At 37.6% G+C, this 23,309-nt stretch overlaps 2 protein-coding genes across 2 annotated transcripts in view; one reads left to right on the top strand and one right to left on the bottom strand.

Moving 5' to 3' along the window:
- Positions 1–23,309, bottom strand: part of sorcs3b (sortilin related VPS10 domain containing receptor 3b) — a 57,948-nt gene that overhangs the window by 29,640 nt on the left and 4,999 nt on the right. Inside the window, exons 2-4 of the mRNA XM_057343536.1 lie at positions 6,495–6,562; positions 856–955; positions 41–199 (exon numbers count right to left, since the gene is read on the bottom strand). Coding sequence (XP_057199519.1) covers positions 41–199; positions 856–955; positions 6,495–6,562 — 327 coding nt within the window. The remainder of the gene's footprint in view (positions 1–40; positions 200–855; positions 956–6,494; positions 6,563–23,309) is intronic.
- Positions 13,526–15,507, top strand: LOC130560064 (zona pellucida sperm-binding protein 4-like). The gene is made up of 8 exons (XM_057343537.1): positions 13,526–13,827; positions 13,901–14,088; positions 14,156–14,253; positions 14,328–14,485; positions 14,591–14,783; positions 14,852–14,999; positions 15,081–15,153; positions 15,221–15,507. Exons 1-8 carry the CDS (start codon positions 13,539–13,541, stop codon positions 15,289–15,291), a joined length of 1,218 nt encoding a protein of 405 aa, XP_057199520.1. The 5' UTR covers positions 13,526–13,538; the 3' UTR covers positions 15,292–15,507.

Here is a 23,309-nt window from a genome sequence, read left to right as displayed (position 1 = left end):
TGTGAGTGTTTCTATGCATTATGTGAGTGTGTGTGTATACCCTCTGGTCATGGCTATAAGCCAGTATCCAATTCTCTTGCGTAGGGTGAAACAGAAGACTCATAATGTAGAAGTTAATATTGAATTTTTGAAAAGTTGCGCCTTCGTCGGAACTGATGAGTAAACTGCTTTCCACCTCTGGGTCGGATAAGATCAGGATCTGAGCGGGAGAGAGAGTGACAGCAGTATAAAGCTTTACATTTTCTTACTGACGTTATTTTTTTATTAATTTATATTATAAATGAAGAGTTTATTTAAAATTTTTATTTATGACGTTTTTAACATTTTCATTAATCATGTTTTTTATTGTGTTAGTTAGCTGTATGTTTTTGTTATTATTACGTAGTCAAAACAACCAAACTGCAGTTTGATTGATATTAATTGAAATGCACAATAAAAAACATGATTTTTGAACATTTTTAATAAGAGTTATCTGTTTTTGCACATGAACTCTTCAAATGTAAATTTATATTTATTTATTGTTTAATGTTTATGATGTATTGGGACAAACCCACCTTCCTCTTATTGGTTGGACAGACATACAGGTAGCTTAGCATTGTTCTGCTTTTTTATTGTGTTATTATGTTTTTATTGTGTTTAACTGTGTTACTTAGCTGTATTTTGTTTGTTATTATTAAGTAGTCAAAACAACCCATCTGAAGTTTGATTGATATTATTTGGAATGCACAATAAAAAACATGATTTTTGAAAATTTCTAATAAGAGTTATCTGTTTTTGCAAATGAACTCATCAAATGTAACTTTATATTTGTTTATTTTTTTTAATGTTTATGATATATTGGGACAAATAACCTACCTTCCTCTTATTGGTCGGACAGACGTACAGATAGCTCAGCATTGTTCTGCTCATCACTTTATCTGTCAGCTTTTCATACGTTGCCCCAAAATCTACAGACCTACAAAAATACACACACATTTGATTCAAGTTTGGTCCCCTGGCAGGACAAGCACAAAATTTGCAGCAAACAACTAGAAATTCATGCTGGTGTGAACTGCTTTCTTCACCCGCACAAGCACTGAAATGTCAGAAACGGGATGCGCTAACCACGGCATTGCAGGTTAGCTCGGAAAGTTGCTGCCGTAATTAACTGAAGCTAAAATTCCTCTCTGTCGTGTATGTGTGTGTGTCTCCGTTCCATCCGAACTCATTAACGGTGTCTCTTCTCCGTCAGGTATGGCTGCAGACAGGAGTGTCTGCCGTACTCTTCCAAGTATAATAACGCTAATGGTTTTGGGCGAGATAGTTATGTGCTGTGGCGCTCGGGGTGCGCACGTGCGTATTGTCTAAAGCATTATCGGTTGGAGTGCTCAATTCTGTGTACGTTGAGAACGCTCTAACACTGACACTTTTACCATCTCGACACATGGCATAAAATTACGCCGCACTCTCTCTGAGTCTCGGTCGTTCTGAGCCGCTGAGGTTATTTTGGTTGTGTAAGCTGCTGTACAGCGGCACAGGTGAAGAGGAAGATGGTTCACTGAGCACCCTCAAAGGATGGTGAGTGCCTAAAAAGCTCCTCTGTCGTATCTGGTCCTGTTAGCCCCTGTGTCTCTGTGCTCAAGAAGTGCCTGCATTGTACTCAAGAGTACATTACTTCTCTACATGGGACAAACACAGGCGAGTGTACAATACATGTGTTTATTTACACACGGCACAGGAAGTTTGGATACTTTCTAGCATGTATCTTCATTTTGAGCACAGGAGAGTGTGATTAACTAGCTCCTCTGAATGAGTCGTGATTTGTCTTCATATCCCCCCTTATGCTGCCAACAGCAACATTCATTAATCTTTCATACTGTTATTACCGACATCATTTACTACAGCCTGCAAGCGGAGCTTTAACATTCACCTCTTTTAATAACATGATACCACCCCGCCACCCCCACTCCGATGCTGTGACTCTCTTTCTGTCTCACTACCACCTCTTTACTCATCTTTCTCTCTGCACTTGCTCTCCCAAGTCTCTCTCTCTCATCAGCTCTTCCATTTCCAACCCTTTCCTCTTCCTCATTTCCTGTTTATGCCATTTCTGTTTGAGGAAGTTTGATAATGGCTCTGTTTTTTCCCGCCTCAGTCCTCTCTCCGAGTGACACACCAGGAGAGGAAATCTCATCAGGGCTCGCAGCCAAAAAGAAATTAAACAAAGCCTTCCTTCAAGGTGATTGCAGTGTGAGTGTTTGTGTGTACGTGTGGGTCTGCAGTGATGGCATGTTGATAAAAGATGATGTCATTTTGCATTGCTACGGACCGAACCATTCATATCTCGCAAAAACATATCATGTGGCCAGTCTAGGTATGACAACATTGTCCTTCTTATTATTTTCATTAAAATGGACCAAATATTAGATCTCGGCAGCTGTATTGATGTTGCTAAATAGTTTGCAATAACAAAAGTCTTTGTGCTTGCCGTTTCAAATTCAATGCATATTTCAGCTGTTCTTTATGGCTCGACCTGATTTTGCCAAGTGGTTGATGTCCTCAGGACAACATATTTTGTTGACCTGAGGACAACATTTTTATAAATAAAACCATAACTTACCCCTAAAATCAGTGGGAAATGATAAGTGAAAAACAATGGTCTAGAAGCACCTAATCCTGGTTGGAAGATTAAACTTAAAATAAACTGTAAAATTATTTCTGAAATCTGATTGGTTGATTTAAATGTTGTCCCAGGGTCAACATGATGTTGTCCTAAAGATATCAACCACTTGGCAAAAGCAGGAGTGCCTTCTTTATGGGAAAAAAAAAACATTTTAAGAGCAATGATTTTTTATAGTATGCACTTTAAATCTGCAAGCTGTAACTTCTGGCGTTATATCAACATCTCTTTTTGAAACATAAAATTGCAGGTTACTTTACGTACTTACAGTATATTTACATGGGTTTACATGTAAGTCAAATGACGTCAAACTGACATTTAACGTGAAGTTGTCAGCCCACCTTTAAACCCGAAAGATTGCAAATCATTATTATAAGTTAACCGTTGTCTAATGTACTTGCTCAATAACTGCTTTTTGTTTGTTTTTAAGAAGTTATGGATTGCAGCTTAAAGATAATACATATACAAATATATATAAATTAGTGCTGTCAATCGATTAAAAAATAATCGGATTAATCACACATTTGTTCTGTGATTAATCACGATTAATCGCACATAACAATAATATTTTAAAATATACTTTTACATTTTAATAATTTCACATTTAATCTTCAAATTGATGTAGAAACAACATATTTCTTTAACAGCATCATTTTATGAAAGCTAACATTTTGATATTAGTATTGTAACTGATGTCTCTATTAAATTGATTATTTTAACATGAATTATAGCCATTCAACAGTATAATTGAGAGCTCATGTAGGAAACATACAGAAATTGAAGGACATTTCAAGACATCTTTAATGCTAAGTTATAAATTAAATGCAGAAGAATTCTCATTAAAGTTACAAAATCACATTGATTTCTTCTATTATTTTGTTCTTTGATTAACATTAGTGACAGGAGTCACAGCAGCACACGTTTAAGAACGTGGCCCCTTTAAGAGCTGTCTCAGTACGCAGATCTGACCGTCACCGCACTCCCATTTTCACAACTCTTTGCATTCATTTAAGATTTTATTTTACACTTTGAAGTCTGTGCTTAAGGAAATGCTAGACAAAACGGGCTTTCTGACATAATCTTGTGTGGTTTTATCCATTCAAGCACGAAAGAGAACTTAACACGGATGCGCTGTCTGACAGAGATTCACCGACGCAGCCTTTAGCCCATGACTGTTTACACCAGACTGGACCTCGCGTTGCGTTTTGCCGCGTCCCACAGTTTAGAAGCTGTCTATCTTCATTGAACGCGTCAAAGCAACTGTTTCAAATCGCGCTTAAGTGGTTTAAAAGCCTGTACACGAATAAGAGCGTGATTACATAATGTAACGCTAGACAAAGGATGTCAAAACAAACGGATGTTGCGTTAATTGCGATAAATATTTTCTGACGCGTTAATTTGAAAAAATTAATCGCATGCGTTAACGCGTTAACGTTGACAGCCCTAATATAAATACAGAAAAAAATTAGGATACGATGCAGAAAGATGACTTTTCTAAAATGTTAAAGACTGCTAAACTACAGTAATAATTGAATGCTGTATTGTCATTAAAGCTGACTTTAATGAAGCGCATACAATTTGTCAGCGTCTTATCTTCAAAACACTAAAGTTTGACTGATCTTAACATAACAGGACTAAAAACGTTAGAACCATAAAAGTAGAGGGAACATACTAATTCATTGGGAACGAGATAGTCATTTAAAAATTGAGGGTCTGGGGGTCTTTAAATTTAATTCAAAGTACCTTTAATGGGACTGAATTGTAGATTTGACCGGGAGCCGATTTAATAGATAAAATAGTTTGGAAATACTCAAGTGAGAAGCGCCCCAGTTGAGCAGAGAATTGTAACACAGACTCTCTCAGACAGCCAGAGAGAAATGCACTGCAGCAGTCTAATCCAGAAGTTAAAAAAGCATACCGAAGTAAGAGGAGTTTCTCAGCAACTTATAAAAAGCCAGAGAAAGTGTTTTGTGAATACTGACGGTTTACAAATGACTAAATGGTTGTTCTCTGTGATGTGAACTCAAAATTAATGGAAAAGAAAATTCAAAAAGCAAGATGACAGAATGTACAGTCAGTGCTTTCTTTCTTTCCGTCTAAGCATGGCTTACACAGCCACCTTGCGATTCTTTTCTTTTCATTGTCTACACACTATGGCAGGGAGAGAGAGGCAGGTCATGGTACAGAGTGTCCCAGGAGCAGACAGGGATTAAGTACTTCACCCAGGGGCACATCAGCAATGTTTCAGAGAAAGTGCTTCAGAGCAGAATTTTATCCCAGGTGTTTGCCATTCATCGGCTGGTGTTGTTGCCACTAACGCAGTTGTGGCTAATGTAAAAATGTGTGTTCACATCTGATTTGTAATGGGCTAGAGGCCTCATACTAATACCGCAGTCTTATCAGATCATTTTATTCTTGCTGGGCCAGCAGTGCTGCAGTAGTTAGAGTCAACATGAACGGTATTGCGTATTTTATGAAAAAGAAAAACATATTTCTAATTGTATAACAGAATGTAAAACAGAATATTCAATGAAACAAGAAATATAGGACAGGATTGTATCCGTGGGGGGATCCGTGATTGTGAAAAGTGGGTGTTTTATGTCAGAACAGAGGCAGACATGATTGTGAGCTTGCAGCCGATAGTGGAGACGGCTCCCCTCCTGAAATGCTCTGATACATGTCAGCACCCTCCTTCGAGGAAGGAGATAAAATCCGAGTTCACTCTGGTCAAGTTCGACCTCATGATGTTACTGATGTTATATTTAAAATCAATTTCAGCTTCACTCACATGAAACACGGCAACTGTATCAAAACTCTGAGCTTCTTCTGACACCTTTCTTGAAGCACTTAAATTAAAGGACCGTTGTGTGATTTTTAGCCGCATCTAGCGGTGAGGTTGCACATTGCAACAAATGGCTTACTCCACCCCTCCCTTTCGAAGCACTACCGTGGCTGACACAGGGCTTAGATGTCGTCACGTTTTCATTTCTTTCCCGAAAGAGATGAGCAGTTTGTCCATTTAGAGCTACTGTAGAAACAACATGGCGACATGGCAACAAAATTCCATGCAAGCAGATCCGTGCTGTGTGTAGATAGAAATAGCTCTTTCTAAGGTAATAAAAACAAAACGCTTCATTATGTAAGGTCTTTACGTACACCTCTGAACAAACACAGTTATGTCTTGCATTTCTGTCAATAGATCCTCGAATAAATGACACACTGGACCTTTAATATAATAAATAACAACATAATTAAAGCGTATATAAAATAAAAATAATAATAATAATAATACAACAATAAAAGCACAAAACAGAATTGATGAAAATTATATTAAAATTTAAAAATAAAGATAAAAATATATGGATAAATAAAAAAATAAAAGCTAATTGAAAATATTATTAAAACTACTGAAAACAAAACTATAATAACTCTGTAGCAACCCTGAACATTGCTAACAATAATAAAAAAAACTCTTATTTATGCTTTCATTACTATTCTCAATAACTTAAAATTAAAATGCTGAACAATCCCTCATTTGTAAGTCGCTTTGGAGAAAAGTGTCTAAATAATAAATCTACCTAATTATATCTAATCTATCTAATCTAATCATGCAGAAATTCACAAATGTTCTAAAATCAGAAAGGGAATGCAGAAAAAGCCTACCCATAAGGAACACCAAACCATACGTTGGTGCAGACCGGGGATTCTGTGTTTACAAGCTTTTTTGAAGAGCTGTACCAGAGGAGCACCAGAGCTCTGATGCCCAATGGACTACCAAGTCAATAAATGAATAAACTCAGGAAAAATGTGTTTCCATGCACAGAAGTGAGTTTACCTCCAGAGTGAACTTTCTGTCACAGTTCCGAGGTTAAAGTCGAACAGTTTTGTCAGAATCAGGATCACCTGAAAAGAAAACATTGAGACATTTAACAAATCACCAAGCAATCTCCATTTATGCATTTCCCTAGCTAGAACGCTCTTAATGTGCTACGCTAAATGATAAAATGTCTGTCAGGCAGCCTCACAGTGACGGATGAGAGTAAATATCAGGTGTGAATTTTATTATCTGGAGATGACAGCAGAATAAGAGGCAATGCACTCAGAGCCAGGACAGCCTGATGGAGGCAATGATGATCAGGGTGGAAAAAACAACAACGGTCCGCACACATACGCAAGCTGTCAAATGTCACGCTGAAATGTGGCAGGTAAAACGCTCTGCTCTTCCCACCTGACAAAACATTCTGAGCACACGCTCATAAACAACGGTGTACAAATGAGCATCTGTCTTTGCTTTTGAGTTTTTACCGCAAAAATAAATAAATAAATAAATAAGAAGAGAGACAGAAAGGGACAGAGACGGAGGGAAAAAGGAAGATAAACACTTTGAATCAAAAGCCGACATTAAGTGGTCCCTTTGCGTCCTTGTCTGGGAGAACTACCCGTCTACTGTATTGCGTCCACATGCTAATGAATATTAGTCTAAGAGGTCTAATATTTCATTTCACACGTCATGATTGTTCCCCAAAGAGAGTTCAGTCAACAGGAGTATTATCATTAAAGGTGCCATAGAATGGAAAGCTGTATTTACCTAAGCATAGATGAATAATAAGAGGTTTGTACATGGAAATGACATATCGTGAGCCTCAAACACTATTGTTTCCTCCTTCATATGTAAATCTTGTGCATGCAAAAGACCACTGAAAAAGAGGCCAATCCCAACATAACACCGACCTTACAGTTGGGATGTACGCCCCCAACGTTGCATATACCCGCCCATGTTCTAAGCCGCAGAGACACGACTTCTTTATACAGCGCGAGCTGGGCAGTTATCAAGTCATCTGTACAGTGCGAGCTTCTTAGTTATAAACTCATGCGCTTTATACAACGCAAGCTGCGCAGACACGCATCTTCTTTAGTTATAAAGTCAGGCAGGTCTGTGCAAGCTGAGCGTCTTCTTTAAACAGCGCGAGCTGCACAGTTATAAAGTGTCTGATGTATAGTGCGAGTTTATATGCCCCTTTAGCCTTGTTTATATTTGTTTACAATGCAATTTGCAGCCGCAGCACAGAGCAGCGTGAGTCACGTGACAAAAGTGAAAGGGACAGTTTTTCGAACCTTGGACAATATCAAGCAGGCTTCAGCGTTTTGATACTGATTTAAGAAGGGGGCAATTCCGACTATATTGCCATTACAACCCCTACCGCAAGAAGTGATTTTATCCACTTCTTCCATTTCACGCCTGACAGTAGCGATGTGTTTGCTGTGTGAGCTACTGGCATGAGTCGTGCAGCAAAACAGCCAATCAGAGCGGAGCTTAACAATATTATTCACGACCCTTCCAAATAAGGTAATAACAGACCTTTTCATTCTAGAGAAAAATCCTAGGGTTGTAAATGGACATGTAAAACCGTTTCTGGATAATGTTTGCACTTAATAAAGCCACATACCTTCTATGTAGATATCAGAGAACAATTTAACATTGTATCAATGAAGTCTTTGGCACCTTTAAGAGAAAAGAGAAACTAAGCTATAATTCACAAAACTAAGAAGCCACAAACAGAAGAATTATAGGAAAATTATTATTAGTAATCTGTGATTTTACAAACACCACCACACTGGGACCGGCATTTGTATGTGTGTAACCTTCAGGCTTTTCGCAGCCCCACCTGTGATGGGACAACTTCATCTCAGGTTAATTAACCAATCAGAAGAGGACAAATTATTAGCATATCCAAATACAGCATATCTGAAAGTCCAAGACCCCAGTCAAACTCACTTAGCTTCCTGAACCAGTAAACCAACCCTGTTACTGGAACTAATTACACCCCCTGAAACAGAGAGAGAGAGAGAGAGAGACCAGTGTCCATAGGGCTGAAAATGAATATTAATATCAAAGTAAAGGTTTCATTGTTGGTTCCTATGAGGTCAATAATATGTGCAGAGATGTTATGCAGATTTAATTACATTTGCATATGAATGGTAGGTTTGATCAATCCATGTTCAGACTTAGATCAGATTCATTTTAAACATGAATGACTTACTGTCATATTACAGTCAATGCACTGTGGTCCATTCAACGTCTTTATTCTTCTAACCTCAAATATATAAAACAACTTCACCATTAGATTCATCTCTTTGTCACTTTTGTTCCCTTTGAATTAACATGTGAAACATGTCAACAGCGCTGAAGATTCCAGAATGTCTTTTTAGCCGGAGCTGATTTGGCATAAAATTCTCATTAACCATTAAACCTCACAACTGCAAATTTCCATAATTCACATATCTATTTCATTTGCTTTATTGCATTTAGCCATGAAATGCGATTATCTAAATTGCAGCTAATAATCTTGCGTACGGCCTTTTGTTGTCCTCTGTGTGATACCATGGCAACAGCTCTGACTAAGACCAATCATTATCTGGCAAAGGCTGCTCACTTGGCAGTGACATCAAGTAGCAGTGAAATCAAAAGCAATAACTGTGTGGGATAAGAACATATGGCATGGTACAACTAAAATAGTTGATGCTTCTTCAAGAGGAAGCTGACAATGTTTTTATAGCACTTTTATAGCAAGACGTATCACTTAGGGACTCTTTTTTTTCCAAACTGGCTGTTTACTCTGCTGCCTGTAAGTGTTCCAAGATATACGTGGTAGGAAAACATTGTTTGTGATTTTATCTTTAGCCGTCAAAGGGAGCTCTCATGAAAGCAATTCATTCTGAAGCTAACAATTAAAGTAGAATAACACTGATGTACTAACTCTTACAAGTCTAATATATCACTATTAAGACCTGAGAACCAGACTCTCCTCAGATCTTTCCAAATTTCAAACATCCATCCATGTTTCATACAACCCCATATCTTACATTTTAATTTATGCTTATTTATTTCATCTGAATTTAATTCTGTATTGTATATTCCACCGGAATCAGCACAAAAACATGAAGAAGCTTACAGATTTCATAGAGGCAACTTTTATTATTCACAATACAAGACTTTAAAAGCAACCACTGGAAAATAAAAGAACTGTTTGATTATCTGACTAACCATAAAATAGAATTATTCTGTTTTATTTAGGTTCTTTTGGACCATGACATTTTGAAGAAGATCTAAGGCAAATCCCAAAGTGGAGGAGCAGCCTTTAAACACCACTCATGGGAAATCACTATACACCTGTAAACTCCGGCTTTTAAAACTCCAACTTGTTAAAAATTTAACAATATATAGAGTGCGACAGGTTGACATTTTAAAATCAATTTTTTCTCGATCTGTCATGTATAGACATTATTAAATGTTGATATTCTTAAAGATGAAACAGCTTCTTTATTATTTTTTAAAAGAAGAGCATACTGTATGCTAGCGTAAAGGTTTTTCTATTTTTGTAGCCAAAGAACGTGAAGACATGGAAAAACACCTGATTATAGACATCTCTCTTTGTTCTCACACCTGCATAACTGATTTACACAACATATTATTGGACAAGATTATTAAACAAACATAACTTAAGATGTGTTTGGATGGGAATAGTTTTCCCTGAGGATATTTGAGGTGAATTCATAGACATACTTTGTGATTTTAATCCCATCCTAATCAAACATCTGTGATATTCTCACACAACCTCTGTAAATGACCTACTGTTTTTCATCTGACTCTGGAGTCCTCTGAGAAATCTAATCCCGTCTGTATATGTATGCCTCTGATTCCTATGCTGAATAATGCAACTAAAGCTAAATTATTTCTTGTGCTGCCTGGTGCACCTTTATTATGAATTTAGACCTTTTGTCAACTTTCTAATAACATGAAATAACAATGTGCAATATTTTTTAGCGTCAAAAATCATTGTAAATTGTTGTTAGTACAGTCATGCAATGTTCATGCTTGTGCATTCATTTTTGCAGATACACTTGATTTCAAAAGTTTGTTGGTAAATGTTACGTTAACAATAAGGTGAAGAAATGCTGCAGAAATATTGTTCTTACTTCTTTTGACTCATTTCACTGCATTATGGCATTGGTATTAAACAAAACTTTACATTCACATACAATGTGACAAAATGCCAGCCTAGCATCAGCTCAGATCAACTCCACCACTTAAATTATTTACTATTTATTAATTTAGTCATTTTCTTTGGAAAAAACATGCATTGGCAGTTTGTACAACTTTAATGTAAATCAGAGAGTTACCCAGAAATTAGGGGTGTAACGGTTCAAATTACTCACGAATCGGTTTGTGCCACGGATTTAGGGTCACGGTTTCGGTTCGGTCCGTGCTATGTTCAGGGAAAAGGGACTACTGACAAATAAAAATAAGAACAAATAATCAAGCTACAAGTAAAAGCACCAATAAAACAACAGAGCAAAGCGGAAAATAAAATAAGATACTGTATATATACCTTTTAAGGTAGAAATGGATTAAAGTAATCAAATAAAACATAACATTGCATATGTACAAATTAAATAAAGATGAATCATAATTGAAGTTACAGAAGCTATTGAGTCACAAGCAGTGAGTGATTTCCTTGACTTTCAACAGACAGCAGGAGTTTCGTCCGTTCACTTAAGACATAACCTACTATGTTTGTTAAGATACTCGACAAGAGGGGCATGTTGACCTACTTCGTGTGAAATTGTCCGTTTAAGCGCTTCAAAGACAACTCAATATTTGTGCCATGTCTGAGACTTTCCTTATGCGCGCTTCGGATCTTCTCACAGCACGCAAGCGAGTTTTAATGTGCATCATCTTGCACTTAAATGTTTAAATTGGCAAGGCTTGAATGAGTGTAGTTTAAACAGCAACATGTGCTGTTCAGGTCTCACCTGCACTCGCGCGCTCGCAACACCCGGGTGATGAAAGCATAAATGACTGTACAGCATACGTCAATCCTATTGAAATTTGTCTACGTTATTTGATTTGTTGTAGGTATTAAATGTGTATCCATCGACAAACATACATTAGCTGAACTTTGTCTGTTTTACGCATTATAATTTTTAACGAACCACATTATAAATGCGTCGTCAGATTTAAGCGCCTTGGACCACGTGCCGAACCGTTGGTGGAGAACCGTGCGGTCAAATTTTTTACCGAGAACCGTTACACCACTACCAGAAATATTTACTTTATTGTAGTTTCGCAAAGTTTATCAAATTGATTATACTGTACTTGTGCATAGTGTTAAAGGTGTCATGAATTAAGAAATAAATTTTAACCTGAGCTTTTGTTATAGAAAAGCTCATCGTATTCAAACGAACATCCTTTAAGTGTCAGAACCGAAGACGTACTTATTTCTGAAATGACAACTTTTATTGACACCAGGCCCAGCGAACGCCAGGTCCTTGAATGTACCAATCAATGACGTCATTGATAGGTTGAACACCGCCTCCACAGATGAATATCAACGACTACTTCTCTAGCCCCACCCACTGGTTTGCGAATGACTTCAGCTATGTACACATAGTACACACTCCCGCATTTGTGATGATTGACAAACTGGTAACCATAGCAACATATGTTTCGGCTAAAGATTTGTTTTGTCCGTCAGTTTAAACTAAACAGCTGATACGCGCTGTGTTGTGTTCAAACAGCGCTCTTTTGCAGTGTTGCCATGTTCATTATTAATAAGCGCTTTTATGCTTGTTGTTTGGTCTTAGATCAAAAAGCCTCGGCACTTAGGTCTTAATAAATGGTCAGCTGCAGATTTTGAGATTTTTTGTCTTATAAAATATATAAACAATTTGCTTTTTAGGGTCAATTTTCGCCTTGTCTTTATTTGCTTATTTTTTCTGTGAAGATCTGGCAACCCTGTCACTTTAGCAAAGGGCTCTCGAAAGAGGCTAGCCCCGTGTCATATGTGCAAAAGTGAGGGCTTCTTTCACTGTTATTTTTATTTAGAGCGACCAAGCAACAAAAATGCAACACATCGTGCAGCGCCTGATTGTGGAAGAACACAGTCGCTTCTTTCGTATTCTGATATTAGGAATGCGTGGTTGAAGTTTATTTTTAAAAGACGTTCCAGCTCACGTGGGTAAAACATTGAGCGTTTGTTTGCTTCATTTCACCGTGGATTCCTTTGTAAACAAGGCACATGTCGATGCTGGATTTGCAGAGAGATTGAGATTTAAAAGCAATGCTGTGCCGCCAATATCAGATCCAACCGGAATCTTATGTAAGTAAAAATATATGTACGATGCTCACTATTGCTTAGTTATAGATCGCTTTATATGTCCTGATTATGTGTAACCTACGTGTCTAACCAAGTTTACAGAAGGCTCCAACTAAGCATGTAGCTTGTCAAATTGACACACAGAAATATACATCACAGGGCACACCGCTGTCTTTTGGAACTGTTATCCAATCATAGCAGTGGGCGTTTACTTCCAAGTCTTCTATGCAGCCCGCCCATAAAAACCGAGCGTTTCTTGAGCCAGCCTCAAAACCAGGGTAGAAAGTAGCCCATTACTTATTGATTTTGATGTTTTTGAATCTAAAAACCATGTGAACGTCATAAGTAGACCTCAGACAACAGTATAAAATAATAAAAAAGGCCAGTTCATGACACCTTTAAAAAGTGCATTTTGTCGTTTTAATGTCTAGCTGTTGTGTGAAGTGCTTAAATGAACAGCAAACAGATGTTGACAACTTTACATTTTTGAAAGTATGCTTTACTTTCAGTGGCTTTGTAGAGATTGGTTAAAACATGATCATATAAAATCTTGAGAGTAAACAGAAATCACCATTTGTAGCTTCCAGAAGGTCTGGAGAACAATCATTGTTAATTGATCAAGGAGGAGCTACAATTTCTGACTGACGATTTACAGAGTATATAAGACTAAACACACGGCTCTTAGAGTGTCTGCTTGTGCCAGGATGGTTGGAACTACAGGGATGTTTTGTCTTGTGGCTTTTTGTGCATGGTTTTGTGCGGTCTGTCATGCTGGTCCACAGTTTAGTAATTTTCCCCAGGAGCCTCAATCTTCAGTCTTCCAGCAAACTGAACAACAGTTTTCTCAGAAGTTTCCACTTCAGAAGCCAGTGGTGCAGTCAGAACCTCTTGACAAGTGTGCTGTAGCTGATTATGAGCAGATCCAGTGTGGAGAACCTGGTATCAGTGGTGCAGAGTGTGAAGCTATAAACTGCTGCTTTAATGGACAGCAGTGTTATTATGGGATGTCAGGTAAGGGTGTTAGACCAGTGAAATGTTTCTTGCCAAGCTGATTCTCTGATAACTTCCTCTGTCTCCATTACAGTAACTGTCCAGTGTATACGAGATGGTCAGTTTGTGTTAGTTGTGGCTAGAGATGTTACTCTGCCTCGTCTGAGTCTGGACACGGTCCGTCTGCTGGGTGGAAATGAAGCACCTTGTGGTCCTGTTGGTTCCACACCTTCCTTTGCCATATACCAGTTTCCAGTCACTGCCTGTGGCACCAGCATGATGGTGAGTTTGCTGTTGATGATTTGGATGCCTAGAACAGATTTGATGTCAATCGTGTTTTTTCTTGCAGGAAGAAAATGGCTATGTGGTGTATGAGAACAGAATGACTTCATCCTATGAAGTGGGGATTGGACCTCTTGGCTCAATCACAAGGGACAGTCAATTTGAGTAGGTCATCTGTGTTTTCTCTCAGGACTGTGAATCCTTGAACAGATGTAAGAAGCTCACTGTTTGTTGTCTAGACTTCTCTTCCAGTGTAGATATTATGCCACTGCTGTGGAAGCTCTGGTTGTGGATGTCAACACTGTTCCACCACCTCCACCTGTAGCTGCTCTTGGACCCCTCAGGGTGGAGCTTAGACTGGCAAATGGCCAATGTGTCACCAAAGGCTGTGCAGAAGGTAACTATGTGCTAGTCTTCAAAAAAATGCCTCTCAAGAGGAGTGGTACTTGTAGCGCTGGTCTCAAACTCTAGATGTGACCGTAACATGAGTGTTCATCCTCAGGAGATGAAGCATACACGTCCTACTACGGTGAGGATGAGTATCCAGTCACAAAAGTACTGCGAGAACCTGTGTATGTTGAGGTGCGCATTTTGGAGAGGACTGACCCCAATCTTGTCCTGATGTTGGGACGCTGTTGGGCAACATCAACCCCTAGTCCTCTCAGTCTACCCCAGTGGGATTTTCTAGTTGATGGGTGAGTAGAATCCCAAGCATTTGTCCAGATGGTGAGCTATGCACGAGTCCTAACTGTCACTGTTTTAGTTGTCCTTACCAGGATGACCGTTACCTGACCGCACTGGTTCCTGTAGTTGGCTCATCTGGTCTTCACTTCCCAACCCACTACAAGCGCTTTGTTGTGAAGATGTTCACGTTTGTGGATCCATCGTCACTGGCCCCTCTGCAGGAGACTGTATGATTTCCTTACAGCCTTCCGTGTCATCTAAATTGCCTTTTTGTATGTGTTGCTAAAGCTGATCTCTTTGTTGGTCAGATCTATATTCACTGTAGTACTGCGGTGTGCCACCCTGCTTCTGGTTCCTGTGAGCAGAGCTGTGCCAGGAAAAGTAGGTGTTTCACTTTGGTTTGTGTACAACAAAAGACATCAGTTTCATCTTCTGATTTGTGTTCCAGGGAGAGCTGTTCCTGGAAAAAGGAGTGAAGAAACAGTGGTTTCCAGTGGAGGTGTTTTCTTTACAATGTAAACTTCATTGCTGATTTTATTAAAGTTATTAGACTTTACCTGTTGTCAACCATTTGTTTACACTGTGGCATTCTCAAGTTTTTCCCCAAATGACAACTGAAGTGTCTTGAGACAAAGAGCTGGTTTTCAAGGAAACACCAGAAGGTTGACCGTTTGGAGAGTTGCTCTTAAACCGCTTGATATCTGGTGGTTTTTGGCTATACAGACCAGATGCAGTGAGACACAAGCATGCACAACATTCATTAACTAACTATTAATTCATTCTGATAGCTTTGTGCCATAAATTTTACTTTCTACCTTGGTACTCAAAATGTAGCTTGATTGCGTGGACTTTTTAGGGGATGTCTAAACATGAAGTAATTGAACTTGTGCTTGGAACTAGTTTAAGATGTGTTGGGTTTCTGTAAAACAAGGCCATAGACTTTTTTTTTTTGTCTCATGGGGAATACTTTGAGTACATGACTAGGGATTTTTAAGGTCCTACTTTGGTTTATGGAGTGTTCAAGTTTATGTACATGGGTGTAAAAACACTTGTAATTCTTACCTTACTAACACTCAAAAGATTCAGCTGTCTAATCTCCTTTCTGTTAGCCTAGTCTGATGTGATTGGTCAGAAGGTCTAGTCTGCTGTGATTGGTCTACCGTGAACAGCTACAGTGTTTGCGGGAGAAGAGTGAAGTTTTTGTGGGCAGTTCTAGCAAAACATAGGCGGGGACTATATGTAGTGACGTAAATCCATGGTGGTTTGCGACTCTGACTAATGACTACTCTCTTGCATGATTCAGAGTCTACTACCTTTTTTCCAAGCCAATATCTTTTATTCATTCACCTTCGGATTTACAACTTTGCAGACTGCTTACTTTCAAACACTGCAACATTACACACTGCATGAAATGTAATTTTCATGTTATGTACTCTTTAAGTGATAGTTCACCTAAACATTTTGTCACCCTCTAGTCATTTCAAACCACAGAACACGATGTTTTGAGAAGTTTGTAACCGAACTGCACTGACCCAGTTTCACTTCTATTGTATGGTCACAACCAATGCAGCTTGATGGGGGCCAGTTAACAACATTCTTCAAAATATATTTTGTGTTCTGCAGAAGAAAGTCATCAGGTTTGAAATGACAAGAGGGAGAGTAAATGATGACAGTTTTTATTTTTGGGTCAATATCACAAAGTCTAAACCGACATCTAAATTCACGTTTGTATCACTGTAAATTCTAATATGGTCATGTTAATGTTTGCTTAATAGACTACATTTGTTGTTAAATTACTACAATAAGGTCTGGATGATTAATGTTGTCTTGTGTAACACAGGGGTTCCCAAACTTTTCAGCCCGCGACCCCCAAAATAACACTGCCAGGGACTCGAGACCCCCATTATCCTTGGAGGTGGTTAAAGTATACAAACATTGCGCGCAACTGCGCACATGCACTTATTAGGTCTATCCAAACACGCACATTATGACAACACAAAAGAACACAGTCTAACATAATATGACTTTATAGTTATTTATTCATTACTTGTTGTTATACATAAACCATGAAAATATTACTACGGATGGTCAAATTTCATCAAACTGATTCGAGTGCTGATGAATGTCCTCTTTATGCAAATGCCGGCCTCTTTTCATACCTGAGGATGATGGCCTTTCTGACTGCAGCTCTTCTCCGCCCTCCTCCGCTGGCCTCCCTGCGTTGACCCCCAGGGGGTCCCGACCCCTACTTTGGGAACCCCTGTTCTAGTGATGTGATGTGAGGCCAAGTACGGTGTTCCATACTCTGAATTTGTGCTCTGCATTTAATTTGGGGGGGATCGGTGCCTTGCTCAAGGGTCTCACCTCAGCCGTGGTATTGAAGGTGGAGGAGAGTGCTGATCATTCAGTCTCTCCACCTAAAATCCCTGCTGGTACTGAGGCTTGAATCGGCAATGTTTGGGTTACAAGTCCAAGTCTCTAACCATTAGGCCACGACTGCCCAATACTAAAGCACCAGTTGGTAGTTAAAGCACTTCTGGCATCCCATCTGATGTAAAAAAGGAGAATTAAATGAAAGTCAAAATCACAGAGCGCTTGGAGTAGGTAAACACGTACTGTCGTTCAATTCCTTCTATTCATAATGTTATAAATATATCACATACATTTTAAAAGACACTTTGCAATAAGGTTCCATTCGTTAACATAACTTAATGCATTAGTTAACATGAACCAATATATTTTTATAGCATTTATTATTTTTTCTTAATGTTATTAATACAAATAGAATTGTTTATTCATGTTAGTTAATTGTGCATTAAGTAATTTAATTATACCCCTCACAAGGACCTTTCCATCTTGAGATCCTAGGTCCCAACTAAGTACCTAAAATCCCAAACATCTGTATATTTATTTGTAATTTAAACATTGCTTACAAAAACTAACCCTGTAAAGTACTTTGGTCAGATCTGAATGAGGGAGTGAAGCAAACTAGAGGCTCATGACTCTTCAGCAGGTTGTTTGAGGCTAAAAAAATCTACTAATACCTATAGCTCACACCTGAGATCAGGAAACTGCAATCTGGGACCACACAAAAACAATCAAGAAAACATGAAGCCCGTTTAAAGCAGTAGTCTAATTGCACCGCAAATGATGAAGCATAATTAAAACTGTTTCCAAAACCCCAAACAACAAAATTACATTAAAATGGTTGGTGATTAAGAAGTCTATATGCTCTGCGTCTGTTGTCGGTCAGAGACTTTTTGAGTTTTCAAACACTCAGATGAATTCAATTAAAATCGTGAAATTGAACGGAACTACCTGCTCATTGTTCCAATGGCATTCCTACAGCAGTGCTGTCAGAGTAAAGTATTGAGTGCTCTACACAATCCAAAAAACAACCAAGAATTTTCCACAGCAATACTGTTTCTTCGCAGAGTAAAAGAAGCGCACACCATCATTGCGATTCTGCTCTCAAAGGAGTTATGCAGCACATTGTGACTTGTGTCTCTCAGGTGGACATCTCAGCTCATATCTCCATGTTTCTGGCACTAATTTGTTTCTGTGTACCGAAATGCACCCCCTGAGTTAACTGCAAACTAAAATTTATGCTCACTATTTGAATAAAACACAAAGGACTGTGGAATCTTTATTCTCTCATAAATCAGTGATCATGAACAGGCTGGGTATAATATATCAGTTTAATTCTGGTGAAATTGAAACAATCAGTTTCAATGTGTGCTTGGAGTGTGTGGAATATTAATCCAACGTTTTGCACTTCTTCATTTTCCTCTGTTTTTTCATCTTTTTTCATAGGGTTTCCTCATCAATCTGTCTTCTGGTGCTTTCTTATGAGCATCATATTTACACGCTGCCGTAAAAATCAATAAACCTCAAGGCATTGAAATATGTTACTAAAGAAGGAGGGACGGGATGAAAAAGTAGAATTGATTTTCAAAAGTGCTTTATTCTAAAAAAAGAGCCGTATTACTGGATCATGTGTCTGAAGGTAATGATACGGAGAGGTGAAGCATAAAATCGTAAGCTAACAAAACTCAGAATATTGAAGCTATAGTTTTCATAGTATCATAACAATAAAAATCAAATCTCATCCACCATGTACATCCATGTGTGTGGGGGGATGCTATTAGGAATCTGACATGCTTTATTAAATACTCTTTTAAATAGCATTTCATAATACATATATTTTTTAGAGTAAATTAAAGTTGCTTTTCCCCTGAAAAACAGCTTAATTTAAATTACAGGATAATAATAAAAGTGAGAAAAAGGGGAACAAACTACAGAAAATTAATCTCCTGTACACACTGACATTTTGTATCATTTGAAACTAAAATCCTGTAACTAACCATGCGTGCGTCAGGATTTTGGGTGGTTGATGTAGAGCCCAAGTCTGTTACTGTTGTGCGCTTAAAAGATAAACCAATAAGGTAAATAAAATACACTTGGGGTTGTTTTGGTGAGTATTTGGTGGTGAAATCTCACAGTGGCATTCGAAACGCAGACACTCATGGCATGAAATTGAGTTTATGAGGATAATACACACAACAGATGAATTTCAAGAATGAATTTGTGCTATGGGGCGAGAGGCATTTTCTCATCAGTCCAATAAGCAAAGATGTGTCTCCCACACATACACACACCAACACATACCTAGAAAAACAGGATGCTTATTCATATTTATGTTTTATTAATGCTCACTTCTTTGCCTTAGGAAAATCCACAAATCATTGCAGTGCTCGATTCTGCCTTGCTGGAAATTTCAATCATTTTCACACACTTCTGGATCTTATTTCGTGTTTATTTAACAGAAGGCCTGGAGGCTACACAGGGCCATGATAAAAACTCTGTACATTATTTGGCTCCTTAAACATAATCCTTAAGTACACATCTGCAAATGAATATATAAATATGAATATAAATGACCTTTATATGCATCATCCTGAAAAAGGGGCAGTTTGTTTTGAGCTGACTACCACAAGATATACTGGTTTAGAGCGGGCAGGTGCACATATACACACATTCATATACAACAAACACACACACCAGGTGCACAGATACACACATTCATATACAACAAACACACACACATAGATAGGGAGCATAACATTTCTGCTGAGGGCAGCAGCGTTCACGACACTGCCAACAGCTGGGAGGTTTATTTTACTGCATGATATTTATATGATACTTCATGTCGCCATACACATAAACACACACGCAAACACATGAATTCTAATGTGTTACAAAGCTTAGATTTTGTTACTTAGAAGTATGTCAAGCTGTTTTGATAATGCCTAATGATATCCAGCCATGTTTACTTCCATGTTCATTTCCACCCTGACAGATCAATGGCTAATGATATTCTGCCAACTAACACAAATAAACAACTCAAAGTTATCAGCTTGTGCTTTGCTCATGTAAAGACTGGAAGTTGTTCAATAGGCTCTCACTAAATCCTTGGTGTTTCGAGTCTGACGTCATCACGCAACAGTGATTTTGGTGATTTTAACAATCATAGGTAGTTTAGATGGTTAGGGTGTGGGTTAGGGTAAAGGTTTCGTAAAACTTGAAACACCAAGGATTTAGTCAAAACCAACAAGCCACGCACGGATCTGACTCGAAACACCAAGGATTTAGTGAGAGCCTTGTTCAATTATCTCTAAAATACAAGCTTTACATTTCTGCTTTTAAACCCACTGACACAATTACTCTTTGGACTTCACTTATAAATATATTTGCCTTGCATGTTTTTATATACAAAAGGGAAAGTCATTTTTTGGTACTGCAATTAAATAGAGCTTAAGCTGAATTTAACCTGGAATTTTTTTTAATACCAACCAAAATGTATTTATCTACTTTAGTACTGCTTAGTTGTGCTCTAAGTGTTTTTCTGAGATGAACTATTTATTTATTATTTATTGTTTTTACCCTCACAGCACTGTCCTCAGGGACTAAGTAAATGAGTGTGTCGTAAGGGTGCGTAACTATATTTCAAAAAGGCAGTAAATAGAATTCGCCTTCAAAGAAAAAGGTTTTTCTCCAGCAAATCGATGTGTCTTTGTCCATAAGAATAGGACTGCCTGTCCTGTGAGGTCACAATGAGATACAAATCTCAACTATTCACACAAAGACAGTCAATGTTGCACAATGTTGCAAAGTATAATTTTACTTTCACTTTTACTTTCAGCTCTGATGCTAAACCCACCTTCACAAAAAAAATGTTGACTTATGTGCAACACTGTCAAAGTTCTATTTACTCTAATAAACCAAACTTTGTGCCTGGAAGCTAACTTAGTAATATTGTAAATGTTTTAAAGATGTTTCAACATGCAGTAGATATTCAAGATTATAAACAACACAAAGTTGAAGCACACATTGAAGCTAAGCTTACAAATCATTTAAAGGAATTAACTAGTTAGGCTAAACAATAGTTAATTTTAGGATTAATTAAAATTATTTGCAGACATCTAGCATTTTTAACACATGCCAATCAAATTAAATTGTCCTGTAGCGAAAATGCAGAGAAACTGCACCACCTAACGGTTTAGTTAATAAGTGTAAGAATTCTTTACAGCAATTTGCTTTATTATTCCATAAAAAAAGACTGAAATTCAAAGACCATCAATTCGAAGATGCAAACAGCATAACGTGAACAATGTCCAAATGATACAACACAAAAGCTTGGGTTACTTGTCTTCAGAAAGACAGTAGACAGTAAGTGGCAAAAAAGTCTCTCCACACAATGTTAAACAGAGGTGTTAGTCATTTTTAAAACAGACCTTTTAGAGAAGCGATCTAAGGGATCTTTGGACCTGCCATAGATCATTAGCACTAGCTGTCACTGGGTTTAAAGGGTTATAAATATGAGCTGAAGTTCTGCCATTCATTTAAAAATAGATGAACTGAGCAAAGTCAAAACAAGGAGAGTCAAGACTAAAACAAAGAGGTTGCATCATTAACATTAAAGGAATCAAGCACAAGTGAAAAACCCTTGTGTGTCTTTAATCACAATTTCTATGATGGCACTTCTTTTCAGTGGCAAAACTGGGCGAAGACAGTTTGCTTTCTAAATTTACGTGACCTCTATGTTACGTTTTTGTATTTTAATCTGACTTCCTTTGTTTCTGTGACTTCTTTGGCTCCTCTCGCTGTCTTTCACCGGGAGTCTCTAGAGTATGGATACCCACTCGACCTCCTCTGCCTCTGCCTTTAATTAAAAAGACAGAGAGACAAGCTGACTCTCTACAGACCAATAATTAGACACACACAGGTCTCAAAGACACATTCACACACACCTGTGCCAAACACATATAAAGACCAATGACAAATGCACTCATGTCCCATCTCCAGGTCACTTCTGACTCTTGCTCTCTACATCCATGGAAAGTGTACAAAAAACACAAATCTACATGCTCATTAATATTCAGTACTGTGACAAAGCACAGATAGCCGGTCATGATGAATACGTCCGTGAAGGCTGATCCCATTGGAGGGAAAAACGGGTCACTGGTCTGCACAGATGAATGTGAGAGGTACATTCAGGGAGCTTTCACAAATCTTATTATTTTAAGTATTTTATTATTGAAATGTAGTTAAGACTGTCAGAAACCACTGCAATAAGGGGAAAAAATAGGATGTGAACAGAATTCACAACACTGATCAAAACCCATTGAATGTGGTACAGTACTGAATTTCATATTTCAGTATATAACAGACCAACATATATATTATAGGCAACTGAGAACTTTAAAACTTAAATTTCTATTTCAATCAATACTCATGAACTGAACATGACTGAACATGTTTGGACACATGATATTTATTGACTTGTATGTAAAAGGCACTGAGAAATCGTAAAAAAAAATGAAAAGACACACAGACTTATATATAGAACATGAGGTCTGTATAGTGTTTTTAACATTTAGATTGACATCTCAATTGAATGTACATTTGGGTTTTTGGCAAAAATAAGAATATTCACTTAAGAAATACTTTAGCAGTATAATTTTATAAGATCAGACGTGTAACGGGGAATTTACAGATGTACTGTAGATTCGTGGATCATGTGAAAACAAACCACAACATCTGTAATTCTGTGAATTTGAAAGATTGCTGGGTTTTACAACTATATACTTTACAAGATAATTGTTTCAGAATTGTACAATCCTCTACTTTGGAAATGACGAGACTATTTGTTATGTATTAAAATCTTGGACGTGCTAAACTACGGAAGTTATTTAAAGTATAAACTATTTAAAGTATAAACTGGTTCTGATTAAGGTTTACATTATAAGTAAAGCTGTAATTAACAAATCATAATGTTTATGATTTTTATGATAATTAGTTAATTTGACTATTCATGAAGGTAAAGCATTTCATTATGCAGTTAAATAGCCTCTTGTACTGTATAACAACATATTTACACTAAATTATATAACTCAATCTGCAAATTACGTGAATTAAAGCCCAATGTGTATATATGGATACTTTTAAAGTATTTATTTACTTTAAATATACATACT

Source organism: Triplophysa rosa, linkage group LG10, assembly GCF_024868665.1.
Source record: "Triplophysa rosa linkage group LG10, Trosa_1v2, whole genome shotgun sequence".
NCBI lineage: Eukaryota > Metazoa > Chordata > Actinopteri > Cypriniformes > Nemacheilidae > Triplophysa > Triplophysa rosa.
The sequence above is the reverse complement of the archived record's forward strand: the minus strand, read 5'-3'. Positions and strand labels throughout refer to the sequence as shown.